Below are 16,176 nucleotides of genomic sequence, written 5' to 3'. Positions count from 1 at the left end.
TGTAAAAAGAAGCTGCGTGACAGCCAGACAGCCGCTGTTAGAACCGCAGGGCTGTGAAGAATAATGCTCCTGACCCAGGAAGCGTTCCTTCAAAATAATAAAAAGCTCTAGGAAAGACTCTTCTATATAACCTTTGCAGAAATGAGCGATAATTAAAGTTAAGCTGAGTGAGTTATTAGTGTGAGGTGATATAAATGTTCTGAGAGCAGAAGAAGTGACGCTGCTCTGATTTCTGGTTCTGCAGGTCAGAGCTTTAAACTAACACACGTTCTGTTTTGAAAGGTTCTTACCAAAGACGAGCTTGAATCCGTTCTTGAACAGTATGGTTTTGTTTTCTTTCTGGCCGCAGAAGTAAAACCTGCCGTCGTCCTCGGTCACGTTTCTGACCAGAAAGCGGCTGTCAGTCAGGCCGAAGTATTTCCCTCTAAATGAGTTGTTGCGATATTCAGAGGTGTTGCTGAAGGTGCTGAAGGTGCGCAGGACGGCCACCGGCACCCCGCCTTCATCCTGCATGTACCAGTAGATGTTATCGCCCTTAACCGCACACCTCAGGATGGCATCTTGTCCCAGGGTCGCATTCCTCTCCTGAACGTCCTGCAGCTGCTCAGCCGGGGCAGTGCTGGGTTCGGTGGCGGCAGCGAGGACAGGGAGTAGCAGCCACAGCAGCTCCATGGTCAGTGAAGGCAGCAGCAGGCGTGAGAGCTGAGAGCGTCTCTGGAGCTCGCGGCCGATGCTCTGCAGCTTCAGCTCAGAAATGACACTGCAGCCTCACGCCGCCCAGGTTTCAACACTCCTGAACAGGAAGTCGACGCGGCCGCAGCTCCAGATAAGGGAAGTGGCAGCGCCTTGTGAGCATATTGGCATTAGTCAGTCTATTTATGAGCTGTGTCAAAGATCTTACAGATATTGCGCTATCAGCTGAACTATTTTTAAATTTTACAGACTTCATGTGGAAGACTTGAGGGGAAGGGGTGACTCCATAAGGCTGGATCAAGTCTGACAGTTCCTGAATCCCAGTACCGGGCATCAGGTTCTGCCACATGATTTCACACTGACCCTGAACCTCAGTCAAGGAGGGTTGTTCTTCAGGGTTTTGGCAGTTCAGTAACGGACGTGAGTCAGTGCCTTTTCACGCAAAAACTCACAACCAAAGCTGCTCGTACTACTGAAATTGGAGATGGGAGTGTGCGTGAGATATCGAGTGTATTATTTCCTAACCTAACCGTAACCCTAACCAGATGGCGCCGGGGCAGAGTCAAACGTTTAGCTCCGCCAACATTTAGCCCAACCCCGATCTGCGGACTGCAGTCAGGTGCAATTTCTCAGATGTGTGTGAAGGGGGCAGCAGGAATTCAGGAAAATAATTTCAGAAGACGATTTTCTCTGATTGCAAACTTTTTATTGAGGCAAATTGTAATCGACAGCTTCTTCCATGACATCATCAGTTCGACATGTCATTCTTTTCTTGAAGTCACACAGGAAACCTTAAAAAAGAACGTCCTGACAGCAGAACGTTCCCTAGTGAACGAGCTCAACATGAAGTGCTTCCTATACAGGTGTCCCTCGCTATAACGCGGTTCACCTTTTGCGGACTCGCAGTTTCGCAGATTTTTTTTAGTGCAATTTTGCATGCTTTTTTATTTTACAGCGTATTGTAAAAAAGAGTGAGAATGTTTAAACAAGAGAAGAAAGTGAGAAAATGTTAATGCCTGTCTGAGAAAAGTGCATAAAGTGTGTAGTGAGGGGTTTTACAGCCTTTAAACATCTATAATAATTGTAAAAAAATAAAGCTGACTACTTTGCGGATTTTGCCTATTGCGGGTTATTCCCGCAATTCCCGTTATCTCCCGCGATTAATGAGGGACCACTGTAAAATCTTTTTTTAACAGCAGCTGCTCGGCAACAGGCAGCGTGGTGTGAATATGATAATGATGATGATGATGGTGATGATGGTGGACCTGAAGACAGAGGTTCTGCTGAGGCGAGTCTGAGCTCCTTCCTCCACAGCTCGTCTGTCAGTTCATCATAATGAAGCTTTGAGGCAGAACAAGAACCTGCAGGCCGTTAGCATGCTAGCAGCTAGCCTGCTGTTAGCCTAGCCCTGCTAACGCCCCGGCCACTGACCGAACCCTCCGTCTGCACCTCGATGATCCACTTTGATGTTGTTTAAGACCCTAAAAATGATTTCTGTTCATCAACATTAAACTGATCCCTCATCCATGTGTAACTCATAACTCATAAATTTAGGAGGTGAAATGAGCAGAAATTAAATGTTTGGGATTCAAAGGAAGAAGAAAACGAGCGGGTCCTCCTCCCCCCCCTCCTCCTCTTCTTCTTTGGATTCACTTCATCACTTAATTTTAATAATTAAGATCACCACATTAATGCCACGGCTGCAGAGCTTCACTGTTCTCCTCTGTGGCGGTGCAGAGTGATTACGTACGCCGACAACGTTCTTCTCGTGAACTCAAGAGCGTCAATAAGATTCAGTCGGTCTGGATCTCAGACTCTCACTGTCTGCAGACGCCAGGAAATATAACTGGAAATCCTGCCCTCATTAAAAATGCGCAGATCTATGAATATGCAAATAGGCTCAGGCGTGTTGGGAACTTTCAGGGCAGAGAAACATGATTTTGGCCAGAGCGGTTAACAGTTCAGTAAAGACTGTTCCAGACTTTTCTCCACACTGGATTTGGTTTCTATTCTCAGAGTTTGGTATTTCCTCTCAATAGCTTATGTTAGCCGCCATCATCTTAGCTAGCAGGAGAGAATGACGTGTAAAGAACCAAAGAAGAAGAAACCGAGCCGTGGCTGCTGTGAGAGTGAAACTCCACGTGTCGCTCGAGTGTTTCTGAACCCAAACTCTGAGGCTGGAGACCAAATCCAGTGTGGAGGAGAGCCTTGACTTCTCTGAGGCTTTCAGTTCAGGACATTAGCACGGCTAGGCTAACGGCAGGCTAGCTGTTAGCATGCCGACACCCTGCCGGAAGAGAGCAGCAAAACCCCAAATTCCAGTTGATTCCCAGAGTAAAGATCCCTGATTATGCTGACAAATCACAAACTGTTACAAATCACTTATCATGTCTGTTACAAATCATTTAAACGTCAAAACACATGAATGAATGAATGAGTGAATGAATGAAAAGGACAACATGGAGGTGTTTTGAATAGATGCAGCGGCTGCTGATCCACAAACTGACATCCCGTTTTTTTTTGTTTTTTGTTTTTTTTTTTTATCTGTGTTTAATTATTTAAACAAAACCTCAAAATCTCACAAAAGCGTCAAAAATACTTCAGAACATTCTGGAAAAACCTGGAAGACTAAATTTAAGGTGCAGCGTGGAGAACCGAGAACAGAGCTGGAACACGGAAGCATTTTCCTCACAGAACCAAAACTAAATGTAGGTGATGTGTTTTTTTTTTGTTTGTTTTTTTTTTTAATGAAAAACTACATTACCCAGAAGCCTTAGCGAGTTGCTGTGGGTCAGACCGCAGCCAAACCATCACTGAGCAGCGTTTTTTATTCTGCACATTTTATTATTTTTTATGCTATTTTTTAAATTTTGGACAAATCACTGCTCAGTATTTTTTTATTCTACATATTATTTTCTATCAGCCCCAAAAATTTTATTCTATATTTTATTCAGCACAGAATCACTGATCAGGATTGTTTTATTATACAAAAACATGTCTTCTCTTCTATTTTCAGCAGCTCTACTAGATTCAGGTAAAGGCAGCTGGCGGCATCACAGCTATGCTGCTGAAAAATGTCTACATTCTATATATATATATATACACACACACACACACACATAATTTTTTTTTCTGAATATGACCTGTAGTTCGGAGTGATTCATCAAGCAGCTCCAAACTGTCTGGATTTCCTGACATTTTTTGGGGAAAAGAAAAAAAATGATTGGGAGATTTATTCAGCTTTGTTAGTGCAAATTAAATCTAATAAAACATTTCCTGCTTCACTCTGAACCAGACAGACGACACTGAGCCTCCAGACAGACGGGAAATAAATACCATAAATAACACAGAGATAAAAAATGTAATCCTCCATATAAAATAACAGCCTGTTTACAGAAAAACAACCTTCATGTAGGAAACTTGCAGAAGAACTGGACTGTGGCATAATTAATTAAGTTATGAATTAATTATGCCACAGTGTAAACTGTCTGTGACATGACAGCTTAACCCTCTGGAACCATGAGCCGCGCTTTATTTTGAAATGATTTATTTAACTTGAACTTCAACAAATATATTTTAATAATCAATACTGTCTACGACGACAATATTTTTTTTTTGCTGAACAGCAGAGATTCTCATCTGAAAAAAAAGTCAATAGATAATTTAAAAATATATACACATACTCAAACACAAATAAAATTAAAATAAAGATGACCAAACTTTCTTTGAGCCTTTCAAACCTTTTGTCCCAATAATAAAAACAATCTTCTTTTATTCTGATTTCACAGTGAGGGATAGGATTTTATTTAATTTTTTATTTATTTGTTTTTTTCAGATGGACTCCTGAGTTTCAGAGGATTATTGATGCAGCACTAAATGTGGCCTGTAGTGGGCGCTGTAACGTCACACATGTAGCTTCTGTTATGTCTGGAAAACAAAGCGACTGTTTCTACTTACATGAACATTTTTTATATTATTTGCTGCATTATATGGACTGTCTGGATCAAACTTTTATTTTGAAGGTATTTTGGAGGTAATTTTCTTGTGATTTCCTTTTAAACCTAGCTGTCTTGTGACTTTATTTATTTATTTGCAAATTTTCCTGTAACATTTCACTAATTTTCGGGTCATTTTGTTTTTTTCCAGTTTCTCTGCTGCTTGTTTAGAAAAAAAAATATATTTTTGTCGGGACGTTTTGCAGATTCCAGGCCAGTTTGCTCATCAGCTTCTTTCTGGTGTTTTTGACAGTAATGAGGTGAATGTGAATGTGCTCGGGTGTCAGAGGGTTAAACGCTGCGTTCAGGAAACTTTCATCAGCTTTTATGCAGAAATAAAGTTTTGGTTTCTGCTGTTTACTTCCAAATGCCCAGGAAAATAAAGCAGAGCTCAAGATCTGATAAATAAACAAAGAAAACTGTGTTCAGTTTTGACAGAGGACGCTCTGACCCAGCAGCAGGAACACCAGCAGGGTCAGGTGGTTTAGCCTGATGCCGATGCTGCCGCTCTTGTTTCCTATTCGGTTTCCAGCGGCACCTCCCCCTGTCGTCTTGTTCTCCTCACCTGGGAAGGAAACACAAGGTGAGGGTCAGGGTTCAAGGTGGGGGTCAGGGTTCAACACACAGCGCCGGCTCCACGGCTACAGGTACACTTCACATCTGACACCTTTATCCAACATGTGAGGTTTTAAAACACCAACAAGCAAAGTTGAATTCAGGAGATCAACATGAGGAGGTGAGCTGAGAGGAGAAACAGAGAGGAGACACACAGAGAAGAGACACACAGAGAGGAGACACACAGAGAGGAGACACACAGAGAGGAGAGACACAGAGAGGAGAGACACAGAGAGGAGAGAGGAGACACACAGAGAGGAGACACACAGAGAGGAGAGAGGAGACACACAGAGAGGAGACACACAGAGAGGAGACACACAGAGAGGAGAGACACAGAGAGGAGAGAGGAGACACACAGAGAGGAGACACACAGAGAGGAGACACACAGAGAGGAGAGAGGAGACACACAGAGAGGAGACACACAGAGAGGAGAGACACAGAGAGGAGAGAGGAGACACACAGAGAGGAGACACACAGAGAGGAGAGACACAGAGAGGAGAGACACAGAGAGGAGAGAGGAGACACACAGAGAGGAGACACACAGAGAGGAGACACACAGAGAGGAGAGACACAGAGAGGAGAGACACAGAGAGGAGAGACACAGAGAGGAGACACACAGAGAGGAGACACACAGAGAGGAGAGACACAGAGAGGAGAGAGGAGACACACAGAGAGGAGAGAGGAGACACACAGAGAGGAGAGAGGAGACACACAGAGAGGAGACACACAGAGAGGAGAGAGGAGACACACAGAGAGGAGAGACACAGAGAGGAGAGACACAGAGAGGAGACACACAGAGAGGAGAGACACAGAGAGGAGAGACACAGAGAGGAGAGACACAGAGAGGAGACACACAGAGAGGAGAGACACAGAGAGGAGAGACACAGAGAGGAGACACACAGAGAGGAGACACACAGAGAGGAGAGACACAGAGAGGAGAGACACAGAGAGGAGAGACACAGAGAGGAGAGACACAGAGAGGAGAGACACAGAGAGGAGACACACAGAGAGGAGAGACACAGAGAGGAGAGACACAGAGAGGAGAGACACAGAGAGGAGAGACACAGAGAGGAGACACACAGAGAGGAGAGACACAGAGAGGAGAGACACAGAGAGGAGACGCACAGAGAGGAGACGCACAGAGAGGAGACACACAGAGAGGAGACACACAGAGAGGAGAGACACAGAGAGGAGAGACACAGAGAGGAGAGACACAGAGAGGAGACACACAGAGAGGAGACACACAGAGAGGAGACACACAGAGAGGAGACACACAGAGAGGAGAGACACAGAGAGGAGAGACACAGAGAGGAGACACACAGAGAGGAGAGACACAGAGAGGAGAGACACAGAGAGGAGACACACAGAGAGGAGAGACACAGAGAGGAGAGACACAGAGAGGAGACACACAGAGAGGAGAGACACAGAGAGGAGAGACACAGAGAGGAGAGACACAGAGAGGAGAGACACAGAGAGGAGACACACAGAGAGGAGAGACACAGAGAGGAGACACACAGAGAGGAGACACACAGAGAGGAGAGACACAGAGAGGAGAGACACAGAGAGGAGGCAGGAAAGCATGGAGGCAGGTGAGCAGCTGTTCCCTGGAGAGCAGAGGGAACAGGAGGGGGTTCCGGTGCTGCCAGTAGCTCAGGTGAGGTCAGAGCAGCTCACCTGTGAGCTGGACATCGAGCTGGACGTTCTGCCGGAAGTTCTCCGCCGGGACGTGGCAGCTGTAGGACCCGCTGTCGTTCAGCGTGACTTTCTGCAGCAGCAGGGAGAAGTTTCCGGTCCGGTAGAGTTCTGGGAAGCTGCTGACGCGGTTCCTGAAGCGAGGCGCCTGGTTCTGCAGGTGCTGAACATTCTGGACGATATTGTAGACGTTGACGTCGTCGCCCCAGCGCCAGAAGACGTTGACGCGAGGCGGCAGCTTGTCAGCCGGCTCATAGGCGCAGGGCAGCAGGACGTGCTGTCCCACCACGCTGCTCACGCTCTGCTGGCAGGAAGCTGCAAGAGACCGACCGCGTTTAGAGCTTCATGCCGAGGCTTCAGCCGCCTGCCGCCGTACGTCACACTGAATATTTCTATTCTCACTTTAGAATGTACACAGGTGATCCAGTAAAATCTACAAGACTGATTTTAGGATCTGATCGCGTGAATTCATGTAAATTTACTTGATTTCTGTCATGAAAATGGAAGAAAGGCGAAAGCAAAATTAGCATAAAATTACCTGAAAATCAACAATAATACATTTGCCAAAAATGCCAAAGCCCCAAAAAAAGTAAAAATAAATAAATAAATAAAATTATCAGAATATTCAAAAACAGAAATTATAAAAGAAATGGCCAGAAAATAAAGTGAAAGAGAAAATTAGCCAAAAACAAAAAATCACAACAAAATGACCCAGAAACTAGCTCAAGAGTGAAAAATTATAAGAAATGTATCAATTTTTTAAAAGTTTTTAAAAAACGATAAGAAAATGCGCAGAAAATAAAAAAAAACTGTTAAAAAATAACAAGACAATTAGCCCCCCCAAAAAATAAATAAATAAATAAAAATAAACAAATAAACATAATAACCTAATAAAAAAATACAAGAAAATGCCCCAGAAATTAGCCCAAAAAAGTAAATTTTAGAAATTAAAAAAAAAACCAAAAAAAAAAACATACAGGATGGCTAGTGGTATCCTCAGGGCTAAATAATGACATGTAATTAATAATGTAATTAATGTAATTAGTGATGTGATTACAGGTGTGTTTTGGAGCTTCTTACCTGCGGTGACAAAGACGAGCAGCAGCCAGATCCTGTCACAGCTGTGGGGCACACAGACAGAAATCGTTAATAAATGATCAATAACTCATCAATAAGCGATGAGGCCCACTTCCTGCTGAAACTCTCCCTCTGTCCGCCGGGCGAGACGTCACGGCCGAGCTGACCTCAGACCAGCCGCCCGGGTGTCGCTTCGCTTTGTTTTCCTCTCGAGTAAACAACACTGACCGTAACTAAATACATCACCTAACACAGCCGGGACGGACACACACACACACACACACACACACACACACAATCTCATTTCTCTGTAGAGCTGAATCAGTCAATTAATCGATCGACAGAAAACTAGTAATCATAACCCTGTAGTTTATTTGTGCAGCAAAATTCATACTCAGAGCATTTCAAAGAGCTCAGCAACACCCAGACTTCTGGCCTGATTGGTCGATTTCAGTGTCATGTGATCAAGGTGAGCGCCGACCTGTAGCCCTGTTGTAAAATGGTGTGTGTGTGCAGACTGGGGCCTAAACAGTCTTGGAGCTGCATCAGTTGGCTTTGACTGGAAAGCTGAGACTCTTGTGGATTCAATGAGCCACATTTGATTCCTGTGTGATGATGTTGGCCCCCATAGCAGCCATTTCACTGCAGGCACAGACTTTTGTCAAACTGGACGTCGCTGGAGAAAATGACCTCTAGTGACCTCTAGGAGAATCACAGCCTCATCAAACTTTACACACACAAACTAGAGGAGGATTCAAACAAACAAACATCGCAGTAAATCATCAAATCTAATAGAACCGCAGAACAAGGTGAAGCAGTGGCTGTTTTTTCTGTGGTGTTCCTCGGGGTCTTGGTGTTCTGATGTGGGATTTTGGAGGATTTTTGTCCATTTTTATTAATTCTGCAGTGGACAAAAATGGTTCAATTTTGCACCAAAACTGTGAAACAACTGGTATAAACATACAAAACGTTGCAACAACTCATGACACACAACTGAACACGGGTTCTCACCCTCATATAAAACTATAACATTACTGACACAATTCAAATTTAGTCCAATTAGTCAGCGGACCCTGAAGGTTTTTTCTTTGTTTCTTTCTTCTTTCACTACATTTTATTATTTGTTGTTCCTTTCAATTGACAGCAATTTATTTTTTATTTTTAAGTATATTTTTGATGAAAGATGTGTACAAGATGTGTACTTCACGTCATCTACCTGACCTGACTTTATTCAAATGAAGAGATGAAACACTTCAGTGTGGGATCTGTATTGATGAGACATTTAACTGACTGATTGAAAAAATAACTGACAGATGAAGGAGCCATATTTCTGTGTTCGGTTTTCCTTGAAGTTAAGAACTTTTTCTCTCTGAAACACAAAACTTAAGTCATTTATCACATTTTCACTTTATTTTGTCAAACCGCCCAGCGTCTGTAATTTAGTCTGAGCAGACGAAATGGAGGAAGTGAAGCAACAGAAATAGAGTGGATGGAAAATTTCACTGCCAAAAAAAAAAAAACCACATCAGAGAACATGTTTACTTTCACTTCACTTCCACCGATTGCATCTGGAGCTCTGAGATAAGATGTTGATGCTGGACTGCGGGGTGGAAAGGAAGCTGCTTGAGAGGAAAAGAGAGAGAGAGAGAGAGAGGAGAGAGAGAGAGAGAGAGAGAGAGAGAGAGAGAGAGAGAGAGAGAGAGAGAGAGAGAGAGGTCTGCTAATGGACTGCATTATACTGAGAGGTGTTTCTAATTTTTTGCCCCTCCCTATTTATATCCATGAGGAGGGACAGAATAGTGGAAACAGCTGTCAGTAAAGTGCAGCACTAACTATGAGCTCAATGCCAAACACAGAAGTGAATAGACACCTCTGTTACCGTGACAACACGACAAGCTGAGCATCACAGGCTGCAGGAGAGGAAACTTTATCCATCCTTTTTCCACAACAGTTGGTTTAGATTAGATTAGATTAGATTAGATTAGACTGCACAGGTGAGCTGATGGAGTGAAGTGGAAACTGGGTGTGTATAATTTTGTAAAACCAGAATTGGGTCAGTTTGAGCAGCTGTGTGAACGCAGTCGCGCGCTGCAGCTGTTTCTCCGATCCACTTCATTTACCTTTTCCCCGTCTCCCAGCTTCCAGCCAACTTTCAGTTTCTGTTAAGGAAGGCGCCCGCATGTTGGCCAGACAGCGTTACAGTAAACTGACATGATGCACCCACCAGGCTAAAAGCCAGGGAGAGGCTGCGTGTGTGTGTGTGTGTGTCTTATCATCTTATCACTCCTTTAATTTAAACTGCCTAAAGGAATATCTGCTCTATTCATTTATTAACTGCGTTTTATTGACTTTGTTGCTTCAGCTGCTGTTTTTGATGGCTGTACTGGATACCCCAAATAAAGTTTCATTTTAAAATATTCTCTATTGGACGCAGAAAAAAAAAAGTGGATTCAGTGTATGGATTCAGAAATATTGAGCTAAAATGCACCTAAACCGTTCCGCAGGTGTAACTTTAACAAGTCCTTGACCTAACTCCTGAAACAGGAAAATCAATTATTAATCCCTCCTCGGTTTTCTCTTAATTTGATACATTTTTAATAGGCCTGGATGATAATCCCCGAAATGCCTCCTGCAACACAAAAACCTCAATTTAGACCTTTTCGTTTTCAGTTCACTATTAAAAAACATTTTTAATATAATTCACTTCTCTTTAAGAGATATCGCAAAATGCCTTGACTGCTCCTTCAATTACAAAAAAAAAAAAAAAAAAAAAAGAGAATCCCGTGAAATTTAAGGCCTAATTTTGTCGAGTTGTTCTGTTTAATTAAACCTGACTGGTTTCATGTTGAAATTAAGAGCTTGTTAAGGAGGACACTGGGTTTTCAGGGTAAAACCCAAGGACTTTTTTTTGTGTTTTGGGGCTTCACAGTAAAAGCCTGGCAGACTTGAGTCTGTTTGTGGTCAAAACTAACAGCAAAACTAAAAGCAAAATTAACATGACCTTAACCTAAACAACTTAAAGTCTTTACTGCATCACTATCAGAGCATAACGTGCCCTGAATTTACATTTCTCAAAGGGTTTCCACACCAAGAACAACTTTACTAGCCTGACTGGCCTGTCCTTTTTTTTTTTTTTTTTTTTTTTTAAACCTCTAAATATTAACTCTAACTTAATATTTAGGCCTCTGAGTCTCTAAGGCCTAAAAAAAAAAAAAAAAGGGTGTTACTGGACTGTGACGCAGAGAGCTGATTCAACTAACTACAGGTTCTTTATCTGATTATAACCACCGGAAAAGACCACATGATGTTATTTTAGTAAAAGTTTAAGTTCCATTAGAGTTATGGTAGCTGTTTTAACGCGGTTAAATGGAGCTTAATTTAGTGAGACTGAACAAAACCACGTCTTCTAACCGCCGGTTCAGCCCATTTTACACCCCCACATTATAAGTTTGAGGCCTAAAACATGAATATGACCTGGGAATGTGGCCTGGCGAGCTTTTACAATTAACTTTAGCTACTTTATCCGATTATAAGCGTCGGAAAAGGCTCTTTTTAGCGCACAAGCTCCCCGGAGTCCGGACCGTTATGTAAACAGAAAGAGGCGCACCGGGCTGGATTCACGGTTTCCAGCGGGGTTCTCGTTGTTTTACGCCAAACAAACAAAAACAACAACAACAACAACACGTCTCCTAACCAGTCCGAGCCTTTCCTGCCTGTGGATGTGACCCTCCAGGCCCCCAGCTGGATGTTTCGGACAGGCCGGGTGACTCACGGAGGAAGCCGGACACAGTGCGCTCCGTGCGGGCCGGGTTCCTGGAAGTTAGCTCGCCGGGGGGGCTTCACTGCCGCTCGGAAGCTAAAGCTAGCTCCCCTCGCTAACATGGCCCTCGTTCGGCCGCACTGACCTTCTGGAAGCGTCCATGTCTGCGCCCTGTGGCCCCAGGTGCTCTCAGATGCTCTCAGGTCGTGGCTGAAGTCGAAACTGCGAGGCTGGTCTTTGTTAACTGGTCTTCCGGGATGCTGGTACGCTGGTCAAACTGGTGTGTTGCCAACGCAGAGACTTCGCCATGAGGAAAGCCCTACCAGCGTGTGACGTAAACGGCGACGTAGCGCATCCCACCCAAGAAACACGCTCCGGCACCCCAACCGTCCCTCCACGTGCACCTGTAACATCTTATAAATGTCCTGTTTTAATGTTATTTCTGTCCTCAAATCGAATTTTTACTCTACATGTACTGATAAGCTGACTTATATATTACTATAAAATGTTTTCCATGTTGTTTCCATCAATTATTGTGCAATAACTCCTGTCCATGTTTGCACTTGTACATATATTTTTTCTCTTTTTATTCTATATATATTTATATTTATATTTATATTCCTCTCTTTATTTTTCTTGACTATTTGCTCTTTTTACTTTACACTTTGAGTGGGAGTTGTTATTGTAACAAAAAGTAATTTCCCCCTGGGGATTAATAAAGTATTCTGATTCTGATTCTGAATTATAGATTAGATGTTATGATTATACATCTGTTCCATCTACACATGTTCTATTCTGTAAATATTTCGCAGATATTCTGCATGTAGTCCATGCAGGTTTGAAAGGTTTACAGATATTCTATAGATATCCAGAGATAGAGGTCTTACATTTTTACAAATTACGAGTTTTGTTGCAAATTGAGCATTTAAAAAATAAAAAAAAAATGAATACCTAAATACAGAATAAATGACATCATGTTTAGTCTCAGAACGTCTGCTTCCCAAATCAAGTTCTCATTTTAATCACAATTCTTTTTTCTTTTTTTTTTTTTTAAGGATTAAGTGATGAATTTCAGGTCTCAAAATGGATTCAGACCCTTCAAATGTTAAGATGAATTATTTTAAGGTTGGAGTTTTGCCTAAATCACATCTGTTCTGTTCCATCAAGGAGAAAAAAAAAACAATAAAACATGAAATATGTTTGTAATTTCTCTGCTAAGCGCTCCTCCATGCTCTCTGCTTCATTTGGGCTAAACTGCCACACAGGAAAACATCTGGACAACACGGGCTCGGTTCTTTTGTTTCCACACGTGGAGGCAGAACCAACACCGAGATACTGAAAACACTGGAACAATAAAAACACTGGAACACTGGAACACTCACGTCTGCTTCACTGGAACGTCACAGTGGAGAGAGGAGCCGGAGCTACAGGGAAAAAAAGAAGAAGAAATGGAAGATTTGACAATACATCATCCAGAGGCCTATAGACCCCCCTGAAGAATACTGTGCATATTTATTATATTTCATTTTATTTTGTTTTGCTTTATTGTCATTTGATTTATTTTATTTTGTTTTATTTATTAATTTTACTTGTATTGATTGACTGATTGATTTCATATACATTTATAGTTTTTCTTAAAACACTGCTGCAGTGAAGCTGCACATCCACACAATAAACTGCACTGCACTGTGTACTGCACTGTGTACTGCACTGTGTACTGCACTGTGTACTGCACTGTGTACCACACGGTGTACTGCACTGTGTACCACACGGTGTACTGCACTGTGTACTGCACTGTGTACCACACTGTGTACTGCACTGTGTACTGCACTGTGTACCACACGGTGTACTGCACTGTCTACTGCACTGGGTACTGGAGTTGCTGCATCAAACAGTCCAGCCATGTATCAGGCTGAGCAATTTTATCGATTCTGCGATATATATCGATATTTTGTTTACCCAGAAAGTATTGATTTTTCAGCCGCGAGTATCGATGCATTAAGCCCCGTTCAAATCCCCCGTGTCCGTCTGGCGCTCTGCTCGCCGCCCATTTCCCCCGTTCGCGCTGCAGGAGAGCGATTAGCCGCTAGTGTCGCTGTAGAGCATTTCTAGCAAGTTACCCGTCCAGATACTCTCTTTACACAGACGCCGACGTCTTCCTCTCCCTGTTTACGCAGTCAGAGCTCAGAGATTCAGGAGAGAGGCGGCCAATATAAATCCAGCACCTTCAATCCTTGTATAACATATTGTACATAACATATTGACATATTGATTGTATAACAAAGCAAAGAGTTGCCACTCCGCTCCCTCTATTTTCACTGGCTAACAGCAGCACACTGGCTTAGCTTGTCTATTCAGAGAAGAGGTATCACTTCGGCTTATTTTTCAATCTATGTTATCACAGGCATACCACTGCTCATTCATTGGTAGCTGAATTGTTAGGTCTGTTTTATAAGTAATTTACATTTTTAAAATAATAATAATAATTTAACATATTGTTAAATTACATATTGTTAAATTTAACATATTGTTAAATTATTATTTAACATATTGTTAAATTATTGGAGTAAGCCAAACTAATTTTCTCATCACATCTTTGATTCATTTTGTCCAACATTTGCAAACTGTAGACTCTGTCCAGTCAGAGCCATATATTGTGTAACTGACTGATGCTTTCAGTTTTCAGTTCAGTTAATTCAATCCAAGTCAATGGAACACTCACAAGATGTCACCAAAATCACTCTGTCCCTTTGAAATCTTTCAGAAAATGATATAAGTGTATCGAATCATATCGAATCATATCAAATCGTATCGTTGGCCGAATATCATGATATGTATCGTATCGTGAGCTGAATATCGTATCGTATCGTGAGATTAGTGTATCGCTACAGCCCCAGCCATGTAACATTATTAGTATTAGTATTTGTATTATTATTAGTGTTATTGTTGTTGCAGGAAGAGACGCTGGAAGATTCTGTAAGAGAAAATGAAGGCAACTTTGTGCACCAGTTAAAAAACTGATTATGACAATGTTAATAATAACGATACCTAAATAATACCTAAATATTAACAATCAAATCATTAATTTTATTTATTCATGCATTTGTTATTGCATGAAACATAATTACTGCTTACTCACTCTCTGCTGAGATTTTGTGCTTTAATGTCATTATTGATAATCACTGAAGATATCAGTGATTATCAATTAGGATTTATCTGAATATTGATCAGACTTTATTTATTGGTTGTTCTGTTTTTTTCTCTCCAAGTTTCTCGGAGTTTCTGAGAAAACAGCACAAAACCAAAAAACTAAGAGTCAAACTGAAGAACTACTCAAGGTGACAAATGTACGACTAAAATAAATAAAGTAGAAAAAAATCTATACGTAAAACTGTGTGTTTTCTGTCAGCTATAAAAACAAGATATGAACAATAAAAAAGTTATGAGCAGGGACTGACAGCGCAGCGGCGGCAGACACAGTGACCAGACCAACAGCATGACAGCCAGGAATAAAACAAAAAAACAACAACACACTGACCCCTTATCCCGCAGTGTGTGTGTATGTGTGTGTGTGTGTGTGTGTGTGTGTGTGTGTGTGTGTGTGTGTGTGTGTGTGTGTGTGTGTGTTCATATGTAGGAACAAATCTCGTGCTTCACTCTGAGCTCAGAGGAACGAACACGTTAAAAATCTTAAGGTTTCTGTCAAACCTCCCCACCACAGATTACTCAGAATATTCGGATTGTGCAGATTATTCGGTTAATCAACTCTCACGTGGGGACCGACCCTGAAAAAAGTTAGAAACTTTTAGAAACTTACAGCAGCGTGCGCAGAGGACTGACAGTCTTCACCTGACAGGCTTCCGCAAACCCAGAGTCACGTGACGTCAGAGTCCACATGTGACCAGGTGACAACACACGGCCACACGATGGCGCGCAGGCAGAGCAGGGACCTAATGAATTAATCACCTAATCAACTAAACTAATCAATAACTGATGACAGCATCAGACTCAACAGCATCAGTGTTATCTTTTATTCATTATTTATTATTTATTTATTATCTATTCTTATAAAATCTTATTGCGCGGTTTCTTTTGGAGCATGCACAGCCTGTTCCAAACAAAATATTTAGAAAAATATATCACTGATTCTTGGGAATTTGGATAAAACAGGTTTTAATTTTGAAGAAAAAAAAAAAAAAAAAAGAATAAAAGTGAGTTAAATTACAAAATCTGAAGGTATATCATTATAGGCCAAGGTCTTGGCTGTTCAGCAATGTACCGGTGCAACCTCCTCATTTTGCATTTTTTTCATAAAATAGGCGTTTTTCCAGTTATTAGGCTACT

The 16,176-nt window shown here is 42.0% G+C and overlaps 1 protein-coding gene across 5 annotated transcripts in view; it reads right to left on the bottom strand.

The window, feature by feature from the left end:
- LOC115370930 (CD276 antigen homolog) overlaps positions 1-15,750 on the bottom strand; it is a 32,890-nt gene extending 17,140 nt beyond the window's left edge. For 2 of the 5 annotated variants that reach the window (XM_030068034.1, XM_030068018.1), the window contains exons 1-5: positions 15,650-15,750; positions 13,215-13,256; positions 8,076-8,116; positions 6,978-7,310; positions 5,109-5,253 (exon numbers count right to left, since the gene is read on the bottom strand). In XM_030068034.1, coding sequence (XP_029923894.1) covers positions 5,114-5,253; positions 6,978-7,310; positions 8,076-8,116; positions 13,215-13,256; positions 15,650-15,729 — 636 coding nt within the window. In that variant the 5' untranslated portion in view covers positions 15,730-15,750 and the 3' untranslated portion in view covers positions 5,109-5,113. Of the gene's footprint in view, positions 1-1,640; positions 5,254-6,977; positions 7,311-8,075; positions 8,117-11,977; positions 12,199-13,214; positions 13,257-15,649 lie in introns of those variants that run through there. The other 3 variants (XM_030068026.1, XM_030068011.1, XM_030068043.1) reach the window with 3 other exon arrangements.
- Positions 15,751-16,176: the final 426 nt, after the last annotated feature.

Source organism: Myripristis murdjan, chromosome 2 (genome assembly GCF_902150065.1).
Source record: "Myripristis murdjan chromosome 2, fMyrMur1.1, whole genome shotgun sequence".
Lineage (NCBI taxonomy): Eukaryota > Metazoa > Chordata > Actinopteri > Holocentriformes > Holocentridae > Myripristis > Myripristis murdjan.
Note: the sequence above shows the minus strand (reverse complement) of the source record. Positions and strands in the feature narration are given on the sequence as shown.